This window comes from Bos grunniens, chromosome 2, assembly GCF_055505025.1.
Source record: "Bos grunniens cultivar Pamir isolate PY7600 chromosome 2, Bosgru_T2T1.0, whole genome shotgun sequence".
NCBI classification, from domain to species: Eukaryota; Metazoa; Chordata; class Mammalia; order Artiodactyla; family Bovidae; genus Bos; species Bos grunniens.
The window spans coordinates 99,040,373-99,055,888 of NC_141166.1; the positions used below are offsets into that span (position 1 = coordinate 99,040,373).

At 35.9% G+C, this 15,516-nt stretch overlaps 1 protein-coding gene across 48 annotated transcripts in view; it reads left to right on the forward strand.

Annotated features, from left to right (window-relative positions):
• The window catches only part of PKP4 (plakophilin 4), a 258,819-nt gene that overhangs the window by 68,465 nt on the left and 174,838 nt on the right, over positions 1-15,516 (forward strand). For 38 of the 48 annotated variants that reach the window (XM_086354067.1, XM_086354075.1, XM_086354209.1 and 35 more), the window contains one exon: positions 2,909-3,045. In XM_086354067.1, coding sequence (XP_086210193.1) covers positions 2,914-3,045 — 132 coding nt within the window. In that variant the 5' untranslated portion in view covers positions 2,909-2,913. Of the gene's footprint in view, positions 1-2,908; positions 3,046-3,167; positions 3,265-8,456; positions 8,777-15,516 lie in introns of those variants that run through there. The other 10 variants (XM_086354216.1, XM_086354203.1, XM_086354364.1 and 7 more) reach the window with 6 other exon arrangements.

Here is a 15,516-nt window from a genome sequence, read left to right on the forward strand (position 1 = left end):
TGAACAGATTACTTTACTAGGTGTATAGCTTGTCAGTAGTATGGCATCCCTTCTTTGCCCCATCTTGGTGATGGTGTTTAGGGACCGTTCAGAGATGAGGTGTAGAGAAGTGTCTCACACTCATTTAAGCCTGGGTACCCTGGTCATCATCGTCTATCCCGTGAGTGTTGGTGATTGCCTGCAGTGTCTCCTAGTTTTGAGGAATCTGAGAGTAGAAATCATGCCTACCTATGCAAGTCTCCTCTCTTGCTGAATAAGAGTTTCTTTTTCATCACCTCTTTCTGTTGATTTCAGTGTAGTTACTCCATCACTTGCCTCTTGCCTCTGTCTTGGTCTGACTCATATTTTGCTGCCTCAGCTAGATGATGAGCCATTAATGATCAGTGACCTTTCTTTATGCCCGTACCCCGGTATCACCCTGCATGTTGTTACATGGGCAAAGTGGTATTCAGAAGATGTTCATCTGATACCATAGATCTGGACAGTCATCAGAAAATAAATATCATGAAATTAAATATGGTGCACTCACAGTGACGTAATGCAGTTACAACGGTATTTTTCAGTATCTTTCTTTAAATAGCAACGATCCTCCTATTTTTAGTCAAGAGTAATTACTTCCCCAATGATGTTTCTTTCTTTCCCAAATTCTCTTTGTTCACTGAAAATTTGCTTCTCTTTTTCTTATACATTGGTTATTTCAGGGTATTATACTCTTGACATTTAAAATTTTTGTTTCTTGGCATTATTTGTTTCACTGTTGCATAGTAACATTTTTGTTCTTTGCAACCATCTGCTTATTTTAAGGTGTGTAGTTTTTTGATGGCATAGAATATTTTCATATCTTTACCAGCCTTAAGTGCAAGTCTAGGATTGTTATGTTTGGCTTTTTTATTTTCATAGACCTTAAATCTTATCTATAATGAGCACTGGCTAAATACAGAAATGCATCATTTTATCCAGTTAATAATACTTTCCCCTGGAGAAGGGAATGGCAACCCACTTCAGTACTCTTGCCTGGAGAATCTCATGGACTGAGGAGCCTGGTAGGCTACAGTCCGTGGGGTAGCAAAGAATCGGACACGACTGAGCAACTAACAACAACAATGATATTTGAGAGCACTATTTTATATATCAATATTAACATACATACTAAAAAATAAAGATTGTCATAAAAATCATCCGATGGTGTTGTGGGAAGAATTAGTAAGCTCTTTTTGTAAGTGAGGAAGTGGTAGCTCATGTTCAAGGCACTTAGGTTATGATCCTGGACCCGCATACTTTAAGCCTGGAGGTCCTCCTCAAACTTGAACTGGAGGTCCTCCTTTTTGCAGTTGAGGCTGCACTTGGCCTGGGGCTCCACAGAAACTGCCAACAAAGAATTTACCTCTAGAGCAACCATGAGAACTCCTCATGGAGAGCCCCATTAGGGGAAAATACACATACTCATCAGACCCGTTTTCCATTTCTGCCCATTAATGTGGCAGCAGTAAAGCAACATTGACAGCACCCTGGAACCTAACCCCAGCTTCCCCAGTATGCAAGTCAGGAGAGTGAGGAAGGAGGTGGAGGCTCGGATGATATGTTCATCTTCCTTTGTCTTACAGATTGAGTTTGGAAATAAACAGCAAGTTGATATTGATATTTGAGGGAATGGGGACCTTCTCCCCCGTCCCCCCACCCCAGATCATCCTACAGAAATGAACATTGTTGAAGTTGAAAAGAAATCAAAATATGAGAGTAGAGTCATTTTTAGGAGAAAACTATGAAGAATGTCAAAAATAGCACTTGCGGTCTCAAATACAAGTACAGAGTAATGTATTAAGCAAATAAGATCTCAGGAGCACCATAGCACTTGTGGTCAGATTTGCCTAATGACTGTTATGAGACATGGAAGAGACAGTCAGTCCTCATTCATGTATTCATTTATTTGGTGAAGATTAGTTGGATATTATATATGCCAGGCTCTAGGCTGGTCTTATGGTATGATAAACTCTATTCTGGAGGAGACAGACAGAGAGACTGACAGGTAAACAAGTTATTAGAATATTTACAACATTTTATATGGGTACCTTTTCCCAATCTTTTTCAAATTTATATAAAAATCCATATCAAATCAGTAAGTTTCCCGGCAAACACACCACTCTCAGTCTGTGTTATGTAGGAGAGGCACCTATTCACTTGGCAAGAACCCATTTTTCTGTCACAGTCTATGATCCTGAAAAATAAATTCTCTTTCAACACCATCACCATAGTCATTGTCATCTTTGCATCAACAGATTCCTCTAAGGAAACCAAGCTAGCTATAATACTCCACCAGCAGTCTTGATTTTTTTTAAATACCACAGAATTTCGCCTATTTTTTCAAGCCTTTTGTAAGTTTTACTTTCCCTTTTCTTCTCATGCATAAGCCTCTTCTGCAACTGTAAAGCATTTACAGTTGTAGATGTCTTCTTACTCAAGTACTTCTTTGAAAACTGACCCTTATAGCAGTCTAGCGTATTTGTTACTATTTTGTTCATAATAAGGTAATCATATTTACTTAATGGTGACCTGTTTAGAAAATTCAGCAATTTTATAGCATCTAACAGCTTTATTGTCCTTGGTGTATTTTTGCATCCTCTTCCTTAACACTTTCCACATCATTTTTAGACTATGATTTTGTTTAAATATTTTCTCAGTGTTTTTTATTGTCATTATTATTCTATTGTTATTTTTTAGTGTTTGGTAGTACTAGTTCTACTTTGACCCTGGGTGTTGCCTTTTAGACATCATATAGCCGTATGGCGTTGTGATCATGGTGTGTAGAAGTCTGTAGTAGTTCCTGGGAACCCTGTGTAAGCACGCAGCCCCTGCCTGTTCCGGCACGGGAGCAGATGAAAGTGTTAACTCTTTGCCTGCTTGGTTGCAGGAGGAATGCCAGCTCCTGAACAGGCCTCATTGGTGGAGGAGGGGCAACCACAGACCCGCCAGGAAGCTGCCTCCACTGGCCCCGGCATGGAACCCGAGACCACAGCCACCACTATTCTAGCTTCCGTGAAGGAGCAGGTACATCCTCTGATTTTAGACTTTGCAATTAATTATTTCTTCATTGCCTTTAAAAATTAATCTTTGGATGTGTTTTCAATTTGTCTAACGTCCTTGACGCCTTCACGTTTTCTAATTATAAGGTGTTTACATCCCTGAGTACATTGGGATGACTGGCAGGTAGAGCCGCTCCAGGTGCCAGTCAGAATCGGAACATGCAGGATACTTGTGCGTCTGCAAGTAAGGACAATATCAGTGGTGATCGGTGTCTCTGTCTCGCTCACCTTGCAGAGTGTGTGCATGCACGCCCAGCTTTGTAAAGCGTGTTTCACATCGCTGACTTTTCTGTCAGAACTCTGGCAACTTGAGGCCTGTGATAGCCTTAGATCTGTTGAACGTTTTAACATAGGTATTACATAGGGTTGTCTCCGTGATTTTTTGGATTAAAGGTTCTATTTGTTGTGTTTGTCTTAATCAGAGTATACTCATCTTGTGAGCTACTGTTCTAAAACTTGTCACACTGTGCCATTTTGCTTAAATGTCATGTTTATGTTGATTTTTTAAAGGCACTTAATACTGTTATCCTTCAGATCCAGGTAGCCTTCTAAATTAGATTTTGATTTGGTGGGCTTAGAGAAATTTTAACTGCATAAGATTTAGAAGCTTAATAAAGGTGAATGTCAGTGTAAACCTCCGGGGAGACTTTTCTTTTCTGCCCTCCTCCCTCAAAAAACACACAAGCAACCAAAAAGTATATGCCCTCTGTGAGGGTTATTTTGTTGGAGATAATCTAATAGTGAAATTGTCTTTTTAAATCTTATGATTTAAAATACTAGTCTTTTTTTCCTCAAGAGATACAAGCTTAAATGTTGTATGTAGGCCGGAATTCTTTGAAAAATCAGTGTCAACAACTCCCATGACTAATGATGACAAAGAGTGAAAGGGTATTTAAAACTTCCTTATTTTATTTTTTGCTGTAACTTAAAGATGGGTGTGTATATAAAAGATTGCTCTAAAACTAGAAGATATGTCTTGCCATTAGAGCTGTATTTTCAAGAAAAAATGATTTCACAACTTTTCCTAGTAGCAAGATGTCAAAATATTTTTCATTCATTACAGAAATTTGAAGTTTTTAAACATTTCACAAACTAAGAATTTGGGAGGACACAAGAAAATTAGAGTCAGTACTGTTTTCATTTTCTCCCAAACTATAGATTATCTATCACCTTTAGGGAGGAAAAAAAGGACTCTTTCTTCTTAGTTGCTGAGATCTGACCCAAGGAGCTGTAAAATGAGAAGGCTCTGATTTATTTGTGACTCTTAGTGTATACTGCATTTTGGTGAAATATGACAGTAAATTTATCAAAGTACCCAGAACTAACTTAAAACCAGAAACTGTGCTCAGTAAGCATAACAGTAGGAACCTTCATGTCTGTATCTTTAAACTAGATAACGCTGCATATAGAAGAGATTGGAAACCTATCAGAATTTTTGCCCTATAATTCTTTGATGGCCTCAAATGACTTCAAAATTTTATCTTTTGGCAATGAATAGTATTTTGAATGCATATTTTGTGAGAGAAAACAAAAAGAGTTCTGGTTTCTTGGGTTAGGCAAAAAATATACAGATATTTGTTATTTATTAGAATTATCATATGTCTCCCACTTTAGTTGGAAGATACACTTCTATTCTTGTTCTTAAGAATTTGAGTCCATTATTATACATTTACAGTTTTCATTCTTAATTTCTTTTAAGATTGTCAGTGCTCATTACTCAGTGCATCCATCATTCAACCCAAGACACCATATCTATCTCTTGTTCCAAGATACTTGCCTGATTTTAAATAGCTAACTCTAGTTCCCATAGGATTTGTGTGGTACAAAGCAAGATACTCAAATTTCTCTGTAATTAGAGTAAAAATTTCTTAGACTTTCCTGAAATATGTCACTTGCCTTTGTCTGCCAAATGAGACAGAGCACAGAAAAGTTAGCTAAGAATAAGAAAACTAATTACTGTTTACCTTATATATTTGATTCTAAAATACTAGTCAGAATGTCACATTTGTAGTTGTGTTAGACTCAAATGAAATAATTAATTTTAGATTATGTCCTTGGTCATGTATTGTATCAAAGAGCAGTATTACTGGATAGGATATACAATTATAGGGGGGAAAAAGGTGCCTTATTTTCATAGGCTTGGAGTGATGGGATCAGATCCGCTGATCTCAGAGAACAGACCTTGTTTGATGGTGGATGTGTCTCAGAATGAATGTTTCGTTGGGATACAGAGACTCCTTCAGTGCGAGGGGGAGATGGCTGGATTCCCATCATGGCTCCACTACTTACTGTGTCATCTTGGCAAGATTGTTAACCTCTCTCTGCCTCAGTTTCTCATTTGTAGAATGAAGATAGTAATAGTTATTGAAACATTAAATTAATCTATGTAAAGTTTTTACACTCCCTTACACTTAGTAAATTCTCATAGTAAAGGCTAATATTACTATTATCATCATCATCTCTACTTAAGAAGAAAATGCCCTCCCTAAGAGAAGCTGGCGGTTCTACTTTTAAATATGTGTCTGTCGGGACTGAGAAACTTCTTCCAGGCCACTGATATGAAGACAAAAAAACTTTTTTGAATACGAGCCATGTTTATGCTGTGACAGTATATACTTCGACATGGCATTAAACTTCCAAAACTTCACCATGTTGATCTCACCAATTAAAACAGCTTTATGTGTTTATTATAAGAAGTAGAATAATGAAAATAAATTTTATTAACATGCTGACATAGTACAAACTCAAACATCATGTCAAAGCACTTGGTTAAAGAATTGGAGAGTAATATCTTTTAACATGCACCTGAATTTTGAGAGGAAGAATCTGGGTTCTTATAAATTATATCCAAGCACTACATTACCTCATGTGAATTCCCCCTGGACATTTCATGATAAGTAGTAGGGAAGAAAATGACAGGCAACCAGTAGCCATCTTGTTAACAAATCACTAGTCTGTTAATACCTGAAATTGGATTTAGGGAGTCATGGGAACACTGAAATCTTGCTCTACTGGGCCTCTCTTTCCTTCAGATCCTCCCATGCCAGAAGCTGTTCCTTTTTCTTGACAAAATACAGAGATTCATATTCTCTCTCTTTTATGAAGCTATGACCTTTCATGTTGATGTCAGTCCCATAGATGCATACATGTACCTTTATAGAAAAAGTCCTTGCTTTTTTGCAGATAGAAAGAAGGAACTCACTTCTGTTCAAGTGCTACCTCTTTCATGAAGCCAACCACGAAGTTCACCCCAGCCTGAAGTCAACTCTCTGCTGATCTTTCTTAGCACTTTATACCACTGCTCTGACTCATCACATGCTCCTTTGGATGATATAAGTAAAAGCTACCTGAGGATGAAAATGAAAGTTACTTAGTCATGTCCAACTCTTTGCATCCCCATGAACTGTACAGTCCATGGAATTCTCCAGGCCAGAATACTAGAGTGGGTAGCCTTTCCCTTCTCCAGGGGATCTTCCCAACCCAGGGATCGAACCAGGTCTCCTGCACTGCAGGCAGACTCTTTACCATCTGAGCCACCAGGGAAGCCCAAAGGGCTTGAATATACTAGAGCTGCATGAATGATTGTTGAAAGAGGAAGTAAATAAATAATGCTATCAGATCACTTTGTCACCAACTGGCTATTCTGTAAGGATAGTGGAATCTGTTGCCACATTCATAGAAGCATTACTAAGCAAGAGAATCTCAAGACAGCACCTAGAAAACTAGTTACTCAGCTGTACATTCTTATCTTTAAGACAATTTGAGTTGCACGGTATCCATATTGATCTAGAAATTAAATCTGATCTCTGCATGGAACAAACTTATATTTTATTTCACATGGATGGTCAAATAATGGCGTAAGTCTTTTAAAAATATGAAAGAAATTTATATTTCATCTTCCATCTGTCCAACTTAGCTGCAAAGGAAGTGTAGGGAATGAAAGGATGCGGTTTATCTTGGTGATGTCACAAAATATCCACCATCATCATGTAAACCAAGTAATCACAAAAGAAATGTCTTCCAGTTAAGGATCATCTTTCAAGAGAAGGAAAAAGTCAGCCCATGGGATTAGCAAAGCAATGTTATCCTTGGACTCCAGTCTAAAATTATAGAAAGTGTCAGTTGAACTTAAGCCACCAGTTGGCTGTTGGGTTTATACAATCAGGATCATCATTTGGCAGTTTCTACTGTTCAGTTCAACTCCTGCTGAGAATACAGTATTCCCAAAGTGAATGTAGATGTTGGAAACAAACTATTTTGTATCCTGATAGTTTTCAGGCTTACCCAAGAATGATCTAGTGCCTAGCTTATATGTGGTCAGGTAAAGAAATATGGCCAAATGCAGTGCCCTCAGAGAACCTTGCCACTTCTGTAAAAATCATAGACTAAACTGATTCATCCTTGAAATGGACAGCATGCCTTTGAATGGAAAGGAATTGGAATCTGGTAAGACACTGACTCATTCAGAAATTCAGTGCCATCCCTGCAACTTAGAAGTGTCAGCATGCTAACGTCACAGGCTCAGGGAAGCAGTGAGCCAGGAGCCAGGAGCAGACTCTTATTATCAATGGGGGAGTATATTGAACTTTTATAATTGGTAGAATCTCATACTAGATGTAGAAATACCCTTTAAAAAATCATATGGCCAGTCCTGAATAGCGTTAAATATTTTTCATAGCTCTTTTTAAGGTGCAAGTAGATTTACATTCTGTAAAATCACGCATGTAATATTTATTACACTCTTTCATCCTCTGTCATAAAGTTTCTTGAATAATTGAGGTCTCTATTTGAACTTGGCCTGACTCCCTAGGTGCTCTAACTTCCATTGTTCTCCCACAAACCACACCCTCTTATTTTGGGTTTATGATTTAAGAAGTTTGGAATCCAGGTTTAAGATCGAGTTCAATCCAGATAGCATGAAATGGTAAGCAAAGAATAGATTTGGTAAAACGTGCTAATATTACGTGTACTTCTCTTACTCTGGTGAAGTCCTAAGTGAGGTATTGGGTATACTTTTGTTATCTTGTTATCTTTGATGAATGAAAATTGAAATGTTCTTCATTTGTGAGGCTTTCAAAGAGAATAATATCACCTTTAAAGATAATATTTTCTGACTTTGTGAAAATTACAGTTCTGCCTTCATGTATTCATATTAACTTAAGTGATATTTAAATATCAAAGAGTGAAATGAGAGTCATTATAGAGATCCTTAATTTTTCGAAGATAAAAAAGGAAATTTAGATCCCAACTGTGTTCTATTGATATTACTTCATTTTTACATGGATGTGTTAGCTTCAGTAATTACACACCCTTTCCTGTATGGCAGAATGCCCAGAACTGAACAAATTCCAGTACAATTATTTACTTTATTTCTCTGAAACTGAAACAACTCAACTGCTGTACACCTGCTTTTGCAACTTCCTTTTATTTGGCCCCTAGATTTATTTACAATGAAATAGTTCTCCCTGACACACCTCAGCCCCATGCAGAAGACAGAATTTTTACTTCAGCTGTAAACAAGCATAGTTTGTAGCCTAGCTAAAAGCATTGTACTGTAGGTTCAACACTGAAAACTTCACACTTTCCCTTTTAGTAACTTAGTAATTTTTTCTCTTGGTAACTGAATTATCTTGGCAATTGTAATTATGTAATATAGGAACGTCTTCTGTGCCTGAACTGCAATCATCAGACACAAGGTAAGATTGGATCTTTTCTTAGTGACTTCTGTGGGATCATCAAATTTTACAGCTTTTACTCTTTAATATTATGGAATTAAGGTTCAAAGTGGGATCAAGTGGTAGATGTCTTGCGACACTCTTTGGCCTGGATTCAAGAATTCTGAATGCTAATAATTGGTTCTTAGGAGATCAGTCCTCTTAAACTGCATATGACACAGTGAAAATTTAACATTTCTCTTCCATGTGTTAATGATGTAGCGTAACCCCAGTTTGAGTGTCTCTGTGGTTAAATAATACAAGAGTATAGTTAACAGGTTTATTTATTCATATATTTGAGTGTACAAAAAAAAAAAAACTGTCCTTAGATTGCCAAGTTAGCTAACAACAACAGGTAAATTTTTACATCTGCCCATGTTTTCCAGTAGTCTGATAAATGATCAGCTGGACCTGTGAGCACAGTTCCCAAGTCTTTCTGTCTGAGGCGTACATTTTGAGTAACTGATTTTTTGTTCTGTTTGATTCCCTTGGAGACATCTTTTTAGATGTATTGACACAATAGGTGGTTGTTTTGTTTTACTTTGTTTTGTTTGACGAGCTCTTAACTTCCAGGAGTTTGAACAGCTTCTGTCTGGCTCTTTATCCACAGCTGAATTACACTTGCAGACATGGAATACATAGTAAAAGAGCCCCCAAATATTTATTGGGTAAATGAACTAAGAATGTAAAAATGCTCACCATCCCACTGTAGTTCATTTACACTTGCTTTTAACTAGGTAAATATATATATATATAATTTATAAATATATATATAAATATATATAATTTATAAATATATATATATATAAAAAAATATATATATATATAGGACGCCTACTGTGAGCAAAGACTGTCCAGGAAAGAGATGGGAGGGATGGTCAGGAGACCTATAAAGGTGGTCTGTTTAATACAATTTCTGCCCTCAGAAGAAGACAGAGTTACAAACCATATTGTATATTTTTATTTGTGGTAATTGGCACATAATGAATATTCATTCATTGGAACCACAAAATCCAAGAATTTGTCCCCTTTTTTAAGTTAATCAGGCTATAGATATATATTGTATTATGCCAGGTTTATGTAAATTTGTTAACTTAGGCATTATTATTATTATTAACTATTAGGCAAAATTGTTTAATTTTTACCATTGAATTAGCTGTACCTTGGGTTTACATTTGAAAGTAATAGAATATTTTTCCTTTATTAACGGTTAAAGTCAACCTTGCCTTTGCATATTTAAAATGATAATTTCCTTTTCAGTTGAATAACTCAGTTCACAATTCCTGTTCAGAGTTAAATTATGAATATATGGAATAATTTTTCCCCTGTACATGCAAACTTTATGATATTAAATGTGAAATGAGTGACTGCTGAGTTGGTGAGATTAAATGGATGACAGGATCATTCAGCATTAAATTCTTTGTGCCGCTTGATTGTTTTTCTTTGCAGAATCACTTCGGGAGAGAAAATTATTTCAGAAACAGAGTTTTTTCCTGCAGGTATAACCTTGAAGTCATTCCACAGCTATCGCAGAACAGTCTGTCTTCATGTTTGTGTTCTTACCTAAATTGTAGTTTTGTCACTTTTGCAGAGAGGGGTCCATTAGGCGTTACTGTGTCTGTTTTTATTTTATGTGTGTATTCTTTCCAAAGTGATCAGATCTGCTTGTACCTCAGCAAAGTAATGTAGGCTTTGAGTATTTTGTTCTAGGCACTCCTAAGAAAAATCATTTAAAACATAAAGTTGATTTCAAGTAGTGCAAAGACAAATTGGTGTCTTAGCTTATAGAATCTTGATAGTTTTTATGCACTGAAACCTTCATAATATGGAGATTTAAAATAACAGAAAAATTCTGTAAGCAAATTGAAAGAACACATTATTGAAACATAAAGATAAATCATGTTATAAAATTAAATTCCATATAAATCATATTTCAGGTATGAAAATGGCTATCATAAATTGGAAGACAGTTTCTTTAATTTATTTTTTAATTGAAGGGTAGTTGCTTTACAGAATTTTGTTGTTTTTCGTCAAACATCACCATGAATCAATCATAAGTATACATATGTGCCCTCCCTCCTGAATCTCCCTCCCATCTCTCCCCCCATCCCACTGCTCTAGGTTGATACAGAGCCCCTGTTTCAGATCCCTGCAAATGAGCCAATTCTCATTGGCTCTGTATTTTATATGTAGTAATGTAAGTTTCCATGTTGCTCTCTCCATACATCTCACCCTCTGCTTCCCTCGCCACCCACCCCCCTGCCTAAACCCAAGTCCATAAGTCTATTCTCTATGTCTGTTTCTCCATTGCCCTGAAAATAAATTCTTTGGTACCATCTTTCTGGATTCCATATATATGTGTTAGTATACAATATTTATCTTTCTCTTTCTTACCTCACTCTGTGTAATAGGCTCTAGGTTCATCCACCTCATTAGCACTGACTCAAATGTGTTCCTTTTTATGGCTGAGTAATATTCCGTTGTAGATATGTACCACACTTTCTTTATCCATTCATCTGTTGATGGGCATCTAGGTTGCTTCCGTGTTCTAGCTGCAGTGAATAGTGCTGCAGTGAACATTGGGGTGCATGTTTCTTTCTCAATTTTGGTTTCCTCAGGGTATATGCCTAGGAGTAGGATTTCTGGTCATATGGTGTTTTTATTCCTAGTTTTTTAATGAATCTCCATACCGTCTTCCATGGTGGCTATGTCAATTTACATTCCCACCAACAGTGCAAGATGGTTGCACTGTTCTTCACACCCTTTTCTTCATACCCTCTCCAGCATTTATTGTTTGTAGACTTTTTGATGATGGCCATTCTGACTGGTGTGAGGTGATATCTCATTGTAGTTTTGATATCAATTTCTCTAATAATGAACGATGTTGGGCATCTTTTCATGTGTTTGTTAGTCATCTGTATGTCTTCTTTGGAGAAAGGTCTGTTTAGGTCTTTTTCCTGCTTTTTAATTGGGCTGTTTGTTTTTCTAGAATTGACTTGTATGTGCTGCTTGTATATTTTGGAAATCCTTTGTCAGTTGTTTCATTTGTTAGTATTGTCTCCCATTCTGGGGTTGTCTTTTCACCTGTTTATAGTGTCCTTTGTTGTGCAGGAGCTTTGCAAGTTTAATTAGATCCCACTTGTTTGTTTATTTATTTGTTTTCCAGTACTCTAGGAGGTGGGTCATAGAGGATCTTGCTTTGATTTATGTCATCGAGTGTTCTGCTTATGTTTTTCCTCTGAGAGTTTTATAGTTTCTGGTCTTACATCTAGGTCTTCAATCCATTTTGCATTTATCTTTGTGTGTGGTGTTAGGAAGTATTCAAATTTCATTCTTTTACATGTAGTTGTCCAGTTTTCCCAGTACCACTTATTGAAGAGGCTGTTTTGCCCCATTGTATATTCTTGCCTCCTTTGTCAGAAATAAGGTACCCATAGGTGTGTGGGTTTATTTCTGGGCTCTCTAACTTGTCCCATTGGTCTGTATTTCTGTTTTTTTTTTTTTTTTTTGCCATACTGTCTTTATAACTGTAGCTTTGTAATATAATCTAAAGTAAAGAAGGTTGATTCCTCCAGCCCCATTCTTCTTTCTCAAGACTGTTTTGGCTATTCGAGGTATTTTGTGTTTCCATATGAGTTTTGAAATTTTTTTGTTCTACCTCTGTGAAAAATGCCAGGTAGTTTGATAGGGATTGCATTGAATCTGCAGATTGCATTTGCTAGTATAGTCATTTTCATAATATTGATTCTTCCAACCCAGGAACATGGACTATCTCTCCAGCTGTTTATGTTGTCTTTGACTTCTTTCATCAGTATCATAGTTTTTCTGTATACAGTTCTTTTGTCTCCTTAGGTAGGTTTCTTCCTAGATATTTCTATTCTTTTTGTTGCAGTGGTGAATGGGATTGATTCCTTAATTTCTCTTTCTGATTTTTCATTATTAGTATATAGGAATGCAAGTGATTTCTTTGTGTTGATTTTGTATCCTGCAACTTTGCTAAATTCACTGATTAGCTCTAGTAATTTTCTGATAGTATTTTTAGGGTTTTCTGTGCATAATATCATGTCATCTGCAAACAATGAGAACTTTACTACTAGTTTTCTGATCTGATTTCTTTTATTTTTCTTCTTCTCTGATTGCCTTAGCTAGGATTTCCAAAACTATGTTGAATAATAGTGGTTGAAAGTGGACACTCTTGTCTTGTTCCTGATCTTAGAGGAAATGCTTTCATGTTTTCACCATTGAGAGATGGTTTTCTTAGAATTTAAATCTTTTGGCTTTTGAAGGAAAATTTAATTTTCCTTTCAAAATTGGAGTTCTAAGCATTTCAAATTTGAATTTCAGTTTGTATGCATTTACATGTGAAAATTCCTATAAACCAGCATGATATCAGAATAATATTAATTATGTGGTATTATCTACTCTAATATTCATATATCCAATTAATACATTTTCCTAAAATCATTGCTAAAGCCTAAATCAAGATAAAGGCCCTCAGCCACTACATATATGGCCTTCTAATCTGTTCTGGTGGAATCAGTCCTTACACTTTCCTCAGCATTCTGTTTTCCTTTAGAAATTCCTTTCCATTAAAAGTTGATATAAACCATCATTTTTCCCCTTTGCAAAATATTTTCATAAATTGTTGTATTAATAAAAGAGTAAATGTGTCTTGCCCAAGTGTAGAATAAATTGGCACCTTCTTTTTTCACTCATGACCTTATCTACCTTCTATGTTTCTGGCTTAAAAGAGACAGTTGTTGGAAGAGGGCAAGCTTACTGGATTCCCCATTGTCCCAATTTTCTCAGTTGTTTCTTAGAAAGATGAATACTGGTTTTTTTCTTATAATATAAGCAGTTAACAGCAGGATCTTGATTTTTTTTTTTTTTAGTTAGCAAAGTATAATGAAAATGTGAATTGTTACTAAATTATTTTGTGGAAAAATACATCTTAGTAATTGCTGCTGTTGGCATATTCCCAGCTAAGTAGAAGATTTGATGGTCTGTAGGTAAGAATATGAAACTTATATAGGTATGGATACTGAACAGAATGCTGTTTCACTTAATTTATTTGATCTGCACTATAGAATAGGGAAAACATTTTTATTCATGCAGAACTTTTATTTAATTTGATTTTTTTTAATATCATACCCTTTAAAAACGTCTCTTGATTTCCCATTGAAAACTATGAAGACACCCACCCTATTGTCAGAGTTGGAGAGGAGTTCTACTATAAGGACAATAGAACAAAATTGAGAAGAATGGTTAGCAGATCATTTATGTTAGATCTGCCCTTGTAAGTATGGAGACCCTTTTCAGTACAGTCAAATTACTGTCTCTTCTCTTTCTGCCACCATCATCACCACTACTACCACAGGAAACAAGCCAAAAGTTTTAGAAACGATCTTATCACTGTTAGTGAGATATAAAAGGCAATAAACTCTGTGGAATAGAAATCCATTAGGAAACTAATATCTAACAATTATTATTACTTAAACTGTGTGCCAGGCATTGTGCTAAGTGCTTTACGTGAAGGATTTCCTCTGTTATTTATCAAATCTATATGAGTTGTGGAAATCTGTCAGGCTTTTTTGGCCACTGAACATGTCCAAATTTCTCTTTCTTTGCATTTTTCCACCTGAATAGACAGAAAATATATAGCCTTGAGCTGTACAAGTAAGTTGTTCCAGTAAATTGTTTTTAATCTTTAAATTAGCCAGGATGTTTTCAGTTGCTTGTAACTAAAAACCTAGAATCATACAGATAGTTATTATTATTACTGCTGTTTACAGATGGGAAAATGGAAACTCTGGTAAAGTTGAGTAATGTGTCCAAGCTTACACAGTTAATCAGTAGGAAATCCAGTATTCATATCCAGGCAGTTATACTCTAGAGATGCATAGTAAATAATTAACATCTATAGTGGAGGTAATAAAGGAAAAATAGATACAGAAGAAAATTGAATCACTGTGGTTGATAAATATTATTTGAGAAGTTATCTTGGAATATGGAAGAAAAGAACAAAAAAGATATAGATGTCCCTAGACGTGGAGGGACATAAAGAGAATATGTGGAACAAAGAGAATAAATCTAATGTAAGTATTGTGGATGTTCTTGAAAAAGACATTAGAATAAGTAGAGCAGAAATAATACTTAAATATAATTTTGGAAGTTTTTCTAAGCAGACAATATAGCTGTGAGTATACAGATTTGAAGTGGTCAGCACATTCCAGGTATTACATATGGAAAAGGGACCTGTCCAGGAATAATTTTGACAAAGTTTTATATTATACAAAGATAAAGAGGAAAGGGGTTCTAGAAGAATCCATATAAATAGTTTAACTACAGAAAATAAGATCAGACTGACATATAACTTGGTGTGGAGCAGTGTGTTTACAGTATTGAGGGGGGGAAAAGTGCTTATAGTCTAGGAGTTTGATACCCAGCTAGAATGTCTTCAGTGTATGAAGAATGAAAAATATAGTTTCAGACATGTAAGAAATCATGAAATGGCTTCACTCTTGTGCCCTGGTACCCTTTAATAGTTGAAGATGTGCTCCCTTCAGAGAATAACCAAGTATAAGACTCAAGAATGAGAAATTTATGGTATGAAATAGCTAGTACATCATCTCTTACTTGATTAAGATTCCAAACCAGGAATCTAGGGTTATTATATGCTATCAGTTAGATTTTGCAGCTTTTCTCCAGTGTTTTCCTGATTC